Source organism: Thamnophis sirtalis, unplaced genomic scaffold (genome assembly GCF_051295495.1).
Source record: "Thamnophis sirtalis isolate CommonGarterSnake01/CBP01778 unplaced genomic scaffold, rThaSir2_p1.2 scaffold_2, whole genome shotgun sequence".
NCBI classification, from domain to species: domain Eukaryota; kingdom Metazoa; phylum Chordata; class Lepidosauria; order Squamata; family Natricidae; genus Thamnophis; species Thamnophis sirtalis.
The window spans coordinates 4,396,809-4,412,880 of NW_028261382.1; the positions used below are offsets into that span (position 1 = coordinate 4,396,809).

The 16,072-nt window shown below is 45.6% G+C and overlaps 1 protein-coding gene across 2 annotated transcripts in view; it reads left to right on the forward strand.

Moving 5' to 3' along the window:
- The window catches only part of CSK (C-terminal Src kinase), a 49,451-nt gene extending 35,497 nt beyond the window's left edge, over positions 1 to 13,954 (forward strand). For both annotated transcript variants that reach the window (XM_087704053.1, XM_087704054.1), the window contains exons 6-13: positions 2,482 to 2,575; positions 4,864 to 4,929; positions 5,066 to 5,165; positions 7,163 to 7,253; positions 9,036 to 9,109; positions 10,538 to 10,733; positions 12,178 to 12,264; positions 12,475 to 13,954. In XM_087704053.1, coding sequence (XP_087560179.1) covers positions 2,482 to 2,575; positions 4,864 to 4,929; positions 5,066 to 5,165; positions 7,163 to 7,253; positions 9,036 to 9,109; positions 10,538 to 10,733; positions 12,178 to 12,264; positions 12,475 to 12,657 — 891 coding nt within the window. In that variant the 3' untranslated portion in view covers positions 12,658 to 13,954. The remainder of the gene's footprint in view (positions 1 to 2,481; positions 2,576 to 4,863; positions 4,930 to 5,065; positions 5,166 to 7,162; positions 7,254 to 9,035; positions 9,110 to 10,537; positions 10,734 to 12,177; positions 12,265 to 12,474) is intronic.
- The last annotated feature ends 2,118 nt before the right edge of the window (positions 13,955 to 16,072 follow it).

Consider the following 16,072-nt stretch of genomic DNA (forward strand, 5'->3'; position numbering starts at 1 on the left):
TAGATAGATAGATAGATAGATAGATAGATAGATAGATAGATAGATAGATAGATAGATAGATAGATAATAGATAGATGATAGATAGATAGATAGATAGATAGATAGATAGATAGATAGATAGATGATAGATAGATAGATAGATAGATAGATAATAGATAGATAGATAATAGATAGATAGATAGATGATAGATAGATAGATAATAGATAGATGATAGATAGATAATAGATAGATGATAGATAGATCGATACCGGTAGGTAGGTAGGTAGGTAGGTAGGTAGATAGATAGATAGATAGATAGATAGATAGATAGATAGATAGATAGATAGATAGATAGATAGATAGATAATAGATAGATAGATAATAGATAGATAGATAGATGATAGATAGATAGAGATAGATAGATGATAGATAGATGATAGATAGATAGATAGATAGATAGATATTTAGATAGATAGATAGATAGATATAGATATATAAACTTTTGTATTTTTTCATTTTCATAACATATAATCACATGTATAATTACATAGCAAACATCGTATTATATTATTAAATGTTTACATCAGTTCATCTTACCATCCACTCCCAAAAACAATTATAGGCTCTTCTGCTCTCCATACACCATATTTGTACCTTATCCATCACTTTCTTCTCCATCTCTCCTCTCCCTCCCTCCCTCCCTCCTTTCTTCCCTCTGTCACCCTTCTCTTCTCTATTTCCTCTTCCTCCTTCTCCTTTCTCCCCTTTCCACTCCTCCTTTCTCTCCTCCTCTTCCCTACCTTCCTTTCTTCCCTCTGTCCTCCTTCCCTTCTCTACTTCCTTCCTCTCTCCTTCTCCTCTCTTCCCTTTCCACTCCTCCTTTCTCTCCTCCTCTTCCCCCCCTTCCCTCTCTCCTATCCCTCCCTTCTTCCCTTACCTCTCTCCTCTACTTCACACTCTTCCTCTCATTTACTTGGTGGATTTCAGCCTCTGAGCGAGCTCCATTTTATGTTGATGGTATTTATACTTCCATTTCAATATACACCTTTAATTTTAACACGTATATTCCTTCTTTTTTAAAAGAGGGGGGGAAAAGCACACATATATAGTAATGGGATTTTTTAAAAAAACAAAACCCCTCCTTTTTAAAGGAACTCTTTGCCTCCCAAAGTTGTGAGTGCTCCAACACCGGAAGGGTTTTTTTTTTTAAATTAAATACATTTTATTAATGTTCTATTAATCACATTCCTTACTGCTTCGTAAGCATTCAGTTGTCTGAGTATTTAATTTGCTTAACAATACAAAAGCCATTCTTATTCTCCACTCCCCCCCCCTTTTTTTTCCAGCCACGGGTAGAATAAGTTCCAAGTTTGATAATATTCTGCGTCTTCTTTCTGTTTTCGATTTTTCAATGTCAGTCTGTCTATTTCGGCACAGTCTAATATCTTTTTTTTTTTTAATGGATAATATTTTTTTTATTTTAAACACATCAACAAAAACAAACACATAACTTAAAAAACAACATAGGAACAAGAAGTTCCATCGTATATCATACCGCAGTTCCGAATCGGTTTCTTTACAGTTAGTGTTTTCCCTTCTATACATTTCTATCTTTCATTCATAATCTCCTTATTCATTATCCATTTTTATGTACGTTTCTTCATTTATTTAAACTTAGCTACTTATGACCAGATATTATTTACCTATATAAATAATATCTTATTTGCAAATAAAATAATATAATAATATATAGCAAATAATTATTTGCTATATATTTTTACTGTCATTTGTTCTCTTACATACAGATTATAGATATACATTCACATAATCATTCTTTTTCTTTGCCGTTCTTATATTATATCTTATATTATATTATATCTAATATCTTTTTAATCACCTCTGGAAGTTTTGAAGGAGAGATCGGGCAATCATTTGTCTGAAATAGTCTAAGGCAGGGGTGGTTAACCTTTTCAGCACCGGGTACCGAAACTGGGGAGAGCATGCACGCACGCCGGAAAGACGAAACTTGAAAGAGACCAGCTGGCTGGCGTAAATGCGCGCAGTGGAGCCTAAAAGAGCAGTGGGTGAGGGTGTGCCCGCCCGCAGAGAGGGTTCAGTGTGCCACTTCTGGTCCATGTGCCATCGGTTCGCCATCACAGGTCTAGGGCTTTCCTACCTGAGCAAGGGGGTTGGACTAGAAGACCTCTAAGGTCCCTTCCGACTCTGTTGTTCTCGAATCCCAAATCAATTAATCAGCGGAACAGAAGTTGCTTCCAGAAGTTGGTGAATGCTCCAACATTGGAAGTTTTTAAGAAGAGGTTGGATCTCCCTTTGTCTGAAGTGGTGTAGGGTTTCCTGCCTGAGCCAAGGGGGTTGGACTAGAAGACCTCCAAGGTCCTTTTCAAGGTCCCATCAAAACCCGCTTGTGCCCCAACAGTTAGCAGGGACACAGAGACGGTTGTTCAACCAAGAGATCTATAAATATTCCCCTCTTTTGCCAGCACTACACCTCGGACGCGGACGGTCTCTGCACTCGTCTCATGAAGCCGAAGGTGATGGAGGGGACTGTGGCGGCACAAGATGAATTCTCACGGAGTAAGTGCCACGCGGAAGCTGAATGGGCTGCTCTTCATCCCTCTCTCCTCCTCCTCCTCCTCCTCCTCCTTTTTCCTTTTCCTTCTCCTCCCTTTCTCCTCATTTTTCAGTTCCGACTTCTCTTTATGTCTCCTAATTTTTTGTATTTCCTCCTCTTTGTCTCCTCTTCCTCCTCCTTATCCTCCTCCTCCTCCTGACTTTTTGTAGTTCCTCCTTCTCTTTATCTCTCCTCCTCTTCCTCCTCCTTCTCATTTTTTGTATTCCCTCCTCTTTGTCTCCTCTTCCTCCTCCTCCTCTTTACTCCTCCTCCTTCTTTTTGTAGTTCCTCCTTCTCTTTGTGTCTTCTCCTCCTCCTCCTTCTCCTTCTCATTTTTTGTAGTTTCTCCTCTTTGTCTTCTTCTCCTTCTGCTCTTCCTCCTCCTCCTTTTCATTTTTGTAGTTCCTCCTCTTTATGTCTTCTTCTCCTCCTCCTTCTTCTTCTCCACCTTCTGCTTCTCCTCCTCCTCCTTCCCCGTGTCTTAATTCCCTTCCTCTTCCCCATCTCCTCCTTCTATTCTCTTTCTCTTGCTTTTCCTCCTCCTTCTTCTCCACCTTCTCCTCCTCCTTCTTCCCCATGTCTTAATTCCCTTCCTCTTCCCCATCTCCTTCTCTTCTCTTTCTCCTGCTTCTCCTCCTCCTCCTTCTCCACCTTCTGCTTCTCCTCCTCCTTCTTCCCTGTGTCTTAATTCCCTTCCTCTTCCCCATCTCCTCCTCCTCTTCTCTTTCTCTTGCTTTTCCCCCTCCTCCTTCTTCTCCACCTTCTCCTCCTCCTTCTTCCCCATGTCTTAATTCCCCTCCTCTTCCCCTTCTCCTCCTTCTCTTCTCTTTCTCTTGCTTCTCCTCCTCCTCCTCCTTCTCCACCTTCTGCTTCTCCTCCTCCTCCTTCTTCCCCATGTCTTAATTCCCTTCCTCTTCCCCATCTCCTTCTCTTCCCTTTTCTTGCTTCTCCTCCTCCTCCTCCTCCTCCTCCTCCTCCACCTTCTGCTTCTCCTCCTCCTTCTTCCCTGTGTCTTAATTCCCTTCCTCTTCCCCATCTCCTTCTCTTCCCTTTTCTTGCTTCTCCTCCTCCTCCTCCTCCTCCTCCTCCTCCTCCACCTTCTGCTTCTCCTCCTCCTTCTTCCCTGTGTCTTAATTCCCTTCCTCTTCCCCATCTCCTCCTCCTCTTCTCTTTCTCTTGCTTTTCCCCCTCCTCCTTCTTCTCCACCTTCTCCTCCTCCTTCTTCCCCATGTCTTAATTCCCCTCCTCTTCCCCTTCTCCTCCTTCTCTTCTCTTTCTCTTGCTTCTCCTCCTCCTCCTCCTTCTCCACCTTCTGCTTCTCCTCCTCCTCCTTCTTCCCCATGTCTTAATTCCCTTCCTCTTCCCCATCTCCTTCTCTTCCCTTTTCTTGCTTCTCCTCCTCCTCCTCCTCCTCCTCCTCCTCCACCTTCTGCTTCTCCTCCTCCTTCTTCCCTGTGTCTTAATTCCCTTCCTCTTCCCCATCTCCTTCTCTTCCCTTTTCTTGCTTCTCCTCCTCCTCCTCCTCCTCCTCCTCCTCCTCCACCTTCTGCTTCTCCTCCTCCTTCTTCCCTGTGTCTTAATTCCCTTCCTCTTCCCCATCTCCTCCTCCTCTTCTCTTTCTCTTGCTTTTCCCCCTCCTCCTTCTTCTCCACCTTCTCCTCCTCCTTCTTCCCCATGTCTTAATTCCCTTCCTCTTCCCCTTCTCCTCCTTCTCTTCTCTTTCTCTTGCTTCTCCTCCTCCTCCTCCTTCTCCACCTTCTGCTTCTCCTCCTCCTCCTTCTTCCCCGTGTCTTAATTCCCTTCCTCTTCCCCATCTCCTCCTTCTCTTCTCTTTATCTTGCTTCTCCTCCTCCTCCTCCTCCTTCTTCTCCACCTTCTGCTTCTCCTCCTCCTCCTTCTTCTCCATGTCTTAATTCCCTTCCTCTTCCCCATCTCCTTCTCTTCCCTTTTCTTGCTTCTCCTCCTCCTCCTCCTCCTCCTCCTCCTCCTCCTCCACCACCACCACCACCACCTTCTGCTTCTCCTCCTCCTTCTTCCCTGTGTCTTAATTCCCCTCCTCTTCCCCATCTCCTCCTCCTCTTCTCTTTCTCTTGCTTTTCCTCCTCCTCCTTCTTCTCCACCTTCTCCTCCTCCTTCTTCCCCATGTCTTAATTCCCTTCTTCTTCCCCATCTCTTTCTTCTCTTCTCTTTCTCTTGCTTCTGCTTCTCTTCCTCCTCCTCCTCCACCTTCACCTTCTGCTTTTCCTTCCAGGCGGATGGTCCCTCAACATGAAAGACCTGAAGCTGCTGCAGATCATCGGGAAGGGAGAATTTGGAGGTGAGTCAGATACCAGAAGGAGTCCCCTTGGGTGATACTTCTGATTGGAAGGACCTCTTGAAACGCCGGAGAAGGGGGTCTGGGGTGATCCACCAGATCCCATCCCTTTCCTTCAGACGTTCGCTCTCTTTTGCAGATGTGATGCTGGGCGATTACCACGGGAACAAGGTGGCGGTGAAATGCATCAAAAACGATGCCACCGCACAAGCCTTCTTAGCGGAAGCTTCGGTGATGACGTGAGTCCCTGCCTCCTTGACCAGGAGGACTTTTATCTGGATTAACATCTAGTTGCGGAGAAAGATGGCAGAGAACGAAGATGTACCTGGAGTTAACCCAGCTTCTGTTCTGACCCAGGCTTCCCAAGAGCAGGAAGCAAACTCCTTGTCCCAACAAAAAACCCCTTTGATTAATGGACTGTGAATTCTGCTCATTCACACCCAGCAAAGCCTTTCCAGGGAGGATTTACAGTCACAGACTTTATCTGGCTTGGAGAGCTGTCAGGCCGATCTCTGCAGAACTTGGCAAGGAGTCTCGGAGAGTCAGGAACCAATTAAGCGAAGTCATTGTCTCCTGCAAACTCCACTCCCCTTTCGCTCCTCTTTTATTTCCTCTGGGAGGGGCCATTCATTGTCCACCTGTGGTCTTACTCCCAAGTCGACCCCTGTTCTTTAGCTCTTCCCTTTGTCTGGCAACTCTGCGCATGCGCACACTGGGAACAGGCTCCAGCTGTTCCTCTGCCTCACTGATGTCTGACTTTGAAGGCAGCTGATAACTGTCAGACGGCTCTGGCCCCCTCTCTACCTCTGACACAGAGCCCTCATCAGAGCCTTCCCCAGACTCCAGGACTGGCCCAGGTTCCTCCCCAACCTCCTCACTGTCCGAATCTGCTGCCAGCTCCACTGGCGGGCCACAACAGCTTCTCATAAATGCTTTGGCTTAGAAAGCAGTGGAGAATATATTTACTTGCTCCTGAATTGACAAGCTTAAGAGTTCATAGAAGGGAATTTAGGACCATTACCCAAATAGTCATGCTTCTTCTAGATCCCCCTATAAACTAGAACTCATGAGGTCTGTAGAAATTCTCAGTCCTCCAGGTCGTGGATGTCCCAAAGGTGCTTTTTTTCAGGAAGCAACTGGATTTTCTTGTTTTATTTCTGTTGAAGACGTTTCGCTTCTCATCCCAGAAGCTTCTTCAGCTCTGACTGGATGGTGGGGAATGGAAGGATTGATGTCCCTTGCAGACAGATTGTTAGGAATATAATCTAACGGTTGGGTTGGCAATATATAAATCATATAACAATGTTGTACCTGTTTCTTTAAATCATACTGTAAAACGTGATTGGTTGCTGTTTTCCTCAATCGGCCATAAGAGGGAGCCAGAGTGACTGTTAGGTCTCTGTTTCGTTAGATGCTGGGCTGATCTGATCTGAGTGTTTTTGGAAGCTGGCTGTTAGAAAGTGCCGTGAGCTATTGTATGTTTTGCAACTGCTAGCAAACTTTGATGATTAATGTTACTGGACTATGTTATTTGGATTATCCCTTAACTGAAAGACACTGATGACTGACTGTCTTATCCATATATGACTTGGACTGTTTGATGGTTATTTGCATCCTTTTAGAGGGTCCTTGAGGCTACTTGGAGTTTTACTTGTGTCCTCAGGGTCACCTGAATAGTACTAATGGTTCCCGTAGTCTGCAATTTTTCCTTTGGAAATCCATTCCTACTCCCACACCATTCAAAGGACGTTCATCCCAATTTGACCCTGAGGACACAGATTAAACCTCCAAGTGGCCTCAACAACCCTCTAAAAAGGATGCAAATGACCAGCTGTCTGCAAGGAACATCAATCCTTCCATTCCCCACCATCCAGTCAGAGCTGAGGAAGCTTCTTGGATGAGAATTGAAGTCTTCAAGGGGAAAAAAACCAAGAAATGTCCAATGGCCTCCTGAAAAGTTCTCTTTGGTAGAACTTATGGAGGTTTTATGAACTGCTCTTACACTCCAAGGGAAGCTAGGAGAAACAACTCTCAAAATATTTGGAGACACAAACTCTTCAAGGCCTGCCGAACAAGGGAGAGGTGGGACTCCATAGCCACGTCGTGCGAAAGGAGGGTCTTCCTTTGAGGGCGGTGGTGGGTCTGGTGCCGCTGGCGTGAAGGCTTTTGACTTACAGTGGAAAATTCTGGTCGTTCCCTCTTTGACCTTCTCCCCATCTGGTCCATCTCATTGCAGGCAGCTGCGGCACAGCAATTTGGTCCAGATGTTGGGGGTGATCGTGGAGGAGAAAGGGGGCCTCTACATTGTCACAGAATTTATGGCAAAGGTAAGAACTTGCTGTCCTTCCCAAGGAAGCTTGGCTTGGAAGTTGGACGTTGATGAAGAACTTGGCAACGGTAGACTTGCCTGTGAGACGGAGGATGCCTCCTTAAAGTTGGCTTCTGCTTTTTGATGATCTTTGGATGATCTTCATTCTTTGGTTGGTTATATTATGGGTCATCAAGTCAGTGTTGACTCTTAGTCAACAGAAAGATTTTTCTTCGTCCAGGACGTTTTGACCTAATCTGGTCCTCTGGATCTTCTAATAGTGGCCTCATCACCGTTCATCTTGCTCGTCCAGGACATTTTGACCTAATCTGGTCCTCTGGATCTTCTAATAGTGGCCTCATCACCGTTCATCTTGCTGTTGGTCATCCTCTTCTCTTTCCTTCCATCGTTTGCAACATCTTGACTTTTCAAGTCTTCCATGTTTATTAATCTTCAGCCTTTTAAGGTCTTTGGAATGAAATTCTTTTGACCCCAGAAATGGCGAAAGAAAGGTTGATCAGCATCTTCTTCTTCTACTCTTGTCTGTTTCTCAGAATTGGAGCAGAAGTTGGAGTTACTTCAACTTCCTTTTTCCACCTACCCTGTTGCAACCGGTAGTAGAATTCACGAGAATTATTTTATTTCTGGTAACATTTCCAAGCCACTCTTAAGGTTAACAATCTTTCTCCCTCACTCCTTCTTCCTTTCTCCCTTCCTTCCTCCCTCCTTCACTTTCCTTCTCCCTTCCTTCCTTCCTTCCTTCCTCCCTCCTTCCCCCCTCCCTCATTCCTTCCCTTCCTTTCTCTCTTCCTTCCTCCCTCCCTACTTCCCGTTGCTCCTTCCCCCTTCCCTTCCCTTCCCCCTCTCCCTTTCTTTTCCTTCCTTCCTCCCTTCCTCCCTCCTTCCCTCCCCCCTCCCTCATTCCTTCCCTTCCTTTCTCTCTTCCTCCCTCCTTCCCCTCCTCCCTTCCCTTCCCCCGCTCTCCCTTTCTTTTCTTTCCTTCCTTCCTTCCTTCCTTCCTTCCTTCCTTCCTTCCTTCCTTCCTTCCTTCCTTCCTTCCTTCCTTCCTTCCTGCTTTCGCCTCTCTCCCTTCCCCATCTCCTTAAAACTCCCCCCTTAGTTAATTTCCAGAGTGAAACGCTATTTACTGCTGACATAAGCTGCAGTTTTGAAAATGTATTCGGTTTTTTTTTTTCATTAGCTTTCCTACACGGGTGTGCAATTTTTGTGTTTGTGGGTGTGTGTGCCTGTGCGTGCGTGTTCCTACACAAAGGGGAGAGTGCCATCTACTGGGGAGTGCCCCTAATTGCACTCTTGCCCTGTTTAGCCACACCTTTTTTTAAAAATCAATTTCGCCGATATCACAGGGCAACTTTGATTTCGGGATTTAATTGGGATTTGAACTCGGATGGTGTTCTCGGCCTGCCTTAGTTCATTTTGGAGGACGTCTTCCGACAGAGCTCAGGGTATTTATTTCTTTATGAAATTTCTACCCCTCCCATCCCACCGAGGTGACTCTGGGCAATTTGCAACAACCTAATAAAACACTCTGGACCCATGATTAAAAGCACACATCATTGAAAACGGAATCAAGGACGAGGGGAACCTTTACAGGTTCGAAGAGAAAAATCAAAGTTTAAAACATTTCAGGAGACTTTTTTAAAAAAAGCTAACACATTGTTACTTCCAGCATTGTTAAGAACAGGGAGGGGGAAAAAAACTTCCCAATATTACTTTCCTGGATATTGCTTTTCTCTTGCTTCTGGCCAATCTTAATCCTTTCTCTCAAATCTTCCGGCAGGGAAGTTTAGTCGATTATCTTCGTTCCCGGGGAAGATCTGTGCTGGGAGGCGAGTGTTTGTTGAAGTTTTCCTTGTAAGTATATTATCTTTGGGTGAAGACAATGCTTGGGGAGTGGTGAGATTCAATTTTTTTTTTACTACTGGTTGTGTGGGCATGGCTTTGTGGGTGTGGCATATCTTGGTGGGTGAAACAGGGGAAGGACACTGCAAAATCCCCATTCCCTCCCCACTCCAGGGGAAGGATACTGCAAAATTTACATTCCCAACCCACTCCAGGGGAAGGATACTGCAAAATCCCCATTCCCTCCTCACTCCAGGGGAAGGATACTGCAAAATCCCCATTCCCTCCCCACTCCAGGGGAAGGAAACTGCAAAATCTACATTCCCTCCCCACTCAATGGAAAGGATACTGCAAAATCTACATTCCCTCCTCACTCCAGGGGAAGGATACTGCAAAATCCCCATTCCCTCCCCACTCCAGGGGAAGGATACTGCAAACTCTACATTCCCTCCCCACTCCAGGGAAAGGAAACTGCAAAATCCCCATTCCCTCCACACTCCAGGGGAAGGAAACTGTAAAATCTCCATTCCCTCCACACTCCAGGGGAAGGAAACTGTAAAATCTCCATTCCCTCCCCACTCCAGGGGAAGGATACTGCAAAATCTACATTCCCTCCCCACTCCAGGGGAAGGATACTGTAAAATCTACATTCCCTCCCCACTCCAGGGGAAGGATACTGCAAAATCTACATTCCTAACCCACTCCAGGGGAAGGAAACTGCAAAATCTCCATTCCCTCCACACTTCAGGGGAAGGAAACTGCAAGATCCCCATTCCCTCCCCACTCCAGGGGAAGGATAATGCAAAATCTCCATTCCCTCCCTACTCCAGGGGAAGGAAACTGCAAAATCTCCATTCCCTCCACACTCCAGGAGAAGGATACTGCAAAATCTCCATTCCCTCCCCACTCCAGGGAAGGATACTGCAAAATCCCCATTCCCTCCCCAATCCAGGGGAAGGATACTGCAAAATCTCCATTCCCGCCACACTCCAGGGGAAGGATACTACAAAATCCCCCTTCCCTCCACACTCCAGGGGAAGGAAACTGCAAAATCTACATTCCCTCCCCACTCCAGGGGAAGGATATTGCAAAATCCCCATTCCCTCCCCACTGCAGGGGAAGGATCCTGCAAAATCCCCATTCCCTCCACACTCCAGGGGAAAGAAAAAAAATCTCCATTCCCTTCCCACTCCAGGGGAAGAAAACTGCAAAATCTCCATTTCCTCCCGATCAGCTGGAACTCGGGAGGCAGAGTAGATGGGGGCGAGGCCAGCCAGAGGTGGTATTTACCAGTTCTCCGCACCGGTTCTCCAGAATACCACCATGGGGGGGATGTTTCTAGAAAAAAAAGCCTTGTTGAAGCTTCCCGGGGATGGGGATTTCTTCGTGGTGCGATCCCCTTTTCTTGACCCTCCCTCCTCGCTTGCTCTTCGCCCGTAGAGACGTCTGCGAAGCCATGGCGTACTTGGAAGCCAACAACTTCGTCCACCGGGACTTGGCCGCGAGGAACGTATTGGTCTCGGAGGACAATATTGCTAAAGTCAGTGACTTTGGGCTGACGAAAGAAGCTTCGTGCACCCAGGACACCGGCAAGCTCCCGGTGAAATGGACAGCGCCAGAAGCTCTTCGAGAAAAGGTGAGTGTGTGTGGTGGGGGGGAATGTTGAAGGGGTTGACAATTAACCCACGGCTCAGCCAGGTAGGGCTTGATAAGGTCTACAAGGTCACAAGATTTGGTTCTTCCTTCAAGCTGAAGTCCCTTTTTCTCCTCCAGCTTGGATGAGTTCATCCCATTTCTTAATTCGATGTCTGAAGGCTGTAGGGTCCAAGGTTGGATACGCCCACCTCACGTAGCCCAATGAATGTCCTTCTTTTGACAATACCTGCAAAGCGTTGTTTTTTTTATATATATAAATTTTTATTTTTATTACACAGACAACACATACATACAGCAATAAAAAAGAAAACAACAACAACAACAAAAAAAGAGCCAAGGTGGCGCAGTGGTTAAATGCAGCACTGCAAGCTACTGCTAGATCAGCAGTTCAGTGGTTCAAATCTCACCGGCTCAGGGTTGACTCAGCCTTCCATCCTTCCGAGGTGGATAAAATGAGGACCCAGATTGTTGGGGGCAATATGCTGACTCTCTGTAAACCGCTTAGAGAGGGCTGAAAGCCCTATGAAGCGGTATATAAGTCTACTGCTATTGCTATTAAAAAGCATCATCACATACAGCATGTCGTTTGGTTACAGGTGTTTTAACATCCATATTCTCGAATAACATTCACCATCACAGATTTTTCATCTAGCATAACTAAATGCCTCGCTTTCATTGTACAGTATGTGTTCAATTACGATTAGTATTATTTTTTCCCCAATAAAATCATAATTTCCTTACATTCTTGATTATCTATTTGATGACAGTATACCTTTATATAATCCCCATGCGAAAGAAAAGATTTTTTTTTTAACCAACCATTTATATTTATATATCACTATTTTCCATTATACATAATTCCACCAATCAACTATCAGGTATGCTGATGTTCATTGTTATCCTTGTGCCTCATACCTTCAAACAGAAATCTTATTCCTTCATTTTTCAACAAAATATTCAAAATAGTCGCTACATACATACATACATACATACATACATACATACATTTAGAGTCACAACCCCTGGTAAGCCCCAATTATGGGAGGAAGCTAACTGCTTCCATCATCTGTCAATTGGCTCGTCACAAGAGTCCATCACGACAGAAACCCAATATTTTTACTGTTGCCTTTGTTATATATGTGGTTTTTTTATTTTATTTTATTTTATTACTTACCAGGGGTTGTGACTCTAAATATATACCTTCTTCCCTGGCTGGCTGATAAGGAGTCGAGCTCTGTGGCTCAATGGTTAACACATCTGCCTTAGAGGCAATACAGCACAGGCTCGATTCCCAGTAAGGGTATGGCTAGCTGATGAGAGCTAAATAGCGGACACACAGGGGCGGCAACCAAAAGGTTAGCCACCCCCGATCGAAGTCTTTCGACCATGTCTTATCTGTCTGTGTCTTCTTCTAACCTTGGCAGAAATTCTCAACCAAATCTGACGTCTGGAGCTTTGGGATCCTTCTCTGGGAAATCTATTCCTTTGGGCGAGTGCCTTATCCGAGAATTGTAAGTGAAGTTTCAAGCCCCACCCCTCACCCCTATCGGACCCCCTCCGGCTTATCTGGTAGCTCCGTTACAAAAGCTGCCAGTCTTGGGAGATTCCTGTATTACAGTCCGTCAGCAATGAAGTAGTTTGCTTGAACTAGACTAGCTTGGTGGACCTACGTTCTCCTTTATAAAGCTTCCCCCTCCCCCTTTTCTCTCTCTCCCCCCCAGCCTCTGAAGGACGTGGTCCCTCGTGTGGAAAAGGGGTACAAGATGGACGCTCCGGACGGCTGCTCCCCGATTGTCTACGAGGTGATGAAAAAATGCTGGACTTTGGATGCCACCCACCGGCCGTCCTTCCACCAATTACGGGAACAGCTAGAGCATATCAAAGCCAGCGAGCTCTACCTGTGAAGCCGACCGGAGGGCGGGGCTTCTTTCGGACACGCCCTCTCCCCTGTGCGCACAGACCTCGGGGGCGAGGCTGGGCGCAGAAACCCCCCTCCACCCACCTCCCGTCCCCAAGCGGAGCAGGCGGTTGGATTTTTCCAGGATTCCCCAAATTTTCTCAAATGTCTTTAGAGAAACATACGGAACTTGGACCGCTCGATGGGTAGGTGGGGAACCCGGCTCCCTTCTCTCCCCCCGCCCCCCCCACTCTCTCTCTCTCTCTCCGCTGAAGATGGACACATGGGAACTGACATGGTGACGCTCCTCCTTCTCCTTCCTGTCCTTTAAGCAAAACAAAACAAAATCTCATTTCACCGCGAGGATCAATCGTATCATATTTTAGTTGCATGTTCTTCAACGTTGTTGAAACCTCCTCCCCCTCCTCTTTCTTCTCGTGGACTCTTCCTTCCCCCCCCCATCCCTTTCCCCTTTCATTCATCCCCCCCACCTCCTTCCCACCTCTCTCTGGAACCAAACAGGTACCCGTTCTTGTTTCGTAGGGAAACGTAAGAAGGGCGGACCATGCCAAAAAAATATATGAAACGAAACGGAAAAAAAAAAACACAACCCAGTGGTAGGACAGCTATCAAAGGCGCACCGATTTTCTCGGGGGTGGGGGGGGAGAAAGAGAGTGACTTTCTTTATAACTTTCTCCAAAAAGGATCCCCCCCACCCCCCCATGCGCTGGAATCCACAATCCAGTGTCTTTTTCCTTTTGAATACACCTTTGGGGGTTTGGCTTTGTTTTAAAAATAATAATTGGTTTTTGTTCTTTTTTTAATTTTTTCAGGGTTTTTTGTCTGTGTGTTGTTTTTTTTTTAAAAAAAACGATGGTTTCAAACTGCACCAGAAATCCGCTGTTTGGCTGGGATTTTTACTCCAGCTACAGATCTTTTTTTTTTTTTTAATAATGCCATGAATAAAATGGGGTTTATTGTTCTTTTTTTTTAAAAAAAAAGAAGCATCTGCGTGCAATGGGGTGGGTGGGTGGCAGGGAAACCTTGCCTTAACCTGAATCAGGTCTCGACCAAACCGAAGGCGAGGTTTCTTCTCAAAAAAATAAAATAAAAATAAAACGCAGAGCCACCCAGGAAAAGGGGTTTGGAATGGGGGTTTTATTTTTTATTTTGTTTAGTTCTTGCTTCAAACAGTGTTTGCATGCCGCCCTCACAACCCGTCCCCAATTGTGTCTTTATGCTCCTATTATTCTGCCAACTGTGAGATTAAGCTGCATTAAAAGAAAAAGAGGGAAAAAAAGAAACACCATCCCACATCTCCGTTTGAAGATGTAACGCCGTCTCGTCTCCAGACTTTTTCATTGTGGGTAGTATGTGTGAGTGTGCGTGCGTGTGTGTCGGGTTTGTGAAAAAGCAGGCTTTTATAGGTAGTCCTCGACTTGCGACGCTTCACTTAGCGACCGCGAAAAGTTACAACGGCCCTGGAAATAGGGACTTAACGACTTTTTCGCACAATCGTAGCAATAGCAATAGCAGTTAGACTTATATACCGCTTCATAGGGCTTTCAGCCCTCTCTAAGCGGTTTACAGAGTCAGCATATCGCCCCCAATAACAATCCGGGTCCTCATTTTACCCACCTCGGAAGGATGGAAGGCTGAGTCAACCTTGAGCCGGTGAGATTTGAACAGCCGAACTGCAAATAACAGTCAGCTGAAGTGGCCTGCAGTACTGCACCCTAACCACTGCGCCACCTCCCTGTGGTGGTCGTTCTCAGAATTTGGACGCTTGGCGATAGTATGTATTGAGGATGGTCGCAGTGTCTTAAAGCGAAGTCAGTGGGGAAGCCGGATCCACTTAACGACCGAGTCACTAATTTATCAACTGGAGTGGTTCACCTAAGAACCGAGGCAAGGAAGTTGGTAAAAGGGGGCAGACTTCCCTGAACAAATGCCTCACTTTACAACAGGAATTTGGGACTCCGTTGTGGCCGTAAGTCGAGGAGTACCTGTACTCAATGATGTATTTAGGTTAATCATTGTTATTTCCTTTCAAATATATACCATGCAAGGTTGAGATAGGAATAGTACTTAAGATTTATATACCGCTTCGCAGTCCTTTACAGCCCTCTCTAAGCGGTTTGCAGAGTCAGCCTCTTGGCCCCCAACAATCTGGGTCCTCATTTTACCCACCTCGGAAGGACGGGAGGCTGAGTCAACCTCGAGCCCGTAAGAATCGAACTGCTGGCAGTGGGCAGAGTTAGCCTGCAATGCTGCATTGGAACCACTGGGAAGGAAGCAAGCAATAGCACTTGGACTTATATACCGCTTCCCAGTGCTTTACAGCCCTCTCTAAGCGGTTTACAGATTTCAGCCTCTTGCCCCCCAACGATCTGGGTCCTCATTTTATTGACCTCAGAAGGATGGAAGGCTTGAGTCAACCTTGAGCCACGTCAGGATCAAACTGCTGGCAGTGGGCAGAATTAGCCTTCAATACTGAATTCTAACCAACTGCGCGGGGAAGATGCTAGGTAAGTTAACAGCGAAGGAAATACGTGGTTATATCTTGGCATTCAAGGATGAAGAAAAAAGCTGCCCCTTCAGCTAAGAAAACACCATGAACCTAAATCCCAAGCGGTCTTCCTCCTTGGGGGAGGAAGGGGCAATTCACACATGCATTGCGGCCTCTATAAGAGTCATGTTTGTGAACCATGGAGGAGAGCCAAGTTAGTGGCTAAAAATCAGGAATCTGGTTATTTCTCTTCCGACTAGCACTTTTGTGAAAAGGCACCAGTTTTCAAGAGCATCAGTTGACTTCAAAGGCATGGAGAGGCTTTTATCTAATTCACCTGGTGAAAATCCCCAAAACTTTTAAAGAAAATCTTGTTAGTTTGAAAAGGGGAAGTCAATCTGATTAAACTGGACCAATTTCACTACCTGTAATTCATCATAGTGCCACTAGATGGCTCTCTGACCCCAGATTACTACTAGACGTGTTTCGATTCAGGAACCTTGATGTTTTATTTTTACAGCAATTTTTATTAATTCGCAGTTGAGTGGGATTACAACTCACATAAACCCCACCTGACCTGTTGGAAATGATTTCTGGCTCTATGCCCAACACAGCCAGGGAGTGGCTGGTAAAGAAAGGCCGTGAGATGGTTAAGACAGCAATTGTCAGATTCGGTAATAAGAATTTGCGAAATATTCTATAAATGTAAACAGTTCCGTCTTGCAAAAGGCTGCCAACCCAAACCCCAGTTCTCTCCAGAGACAAAGGATCAGGGGAGAAAATTTAACATTTCCGTCTGAAGCCCTACAGAAGTTCTGCGGATCCAAGTTGATAAGATTTGACATTTAAACTTTTTAAGAAACGTCGTGAGCTTGGTATTGTGGGAAGTTATCACCCAGCCCTCTCCCAGAAA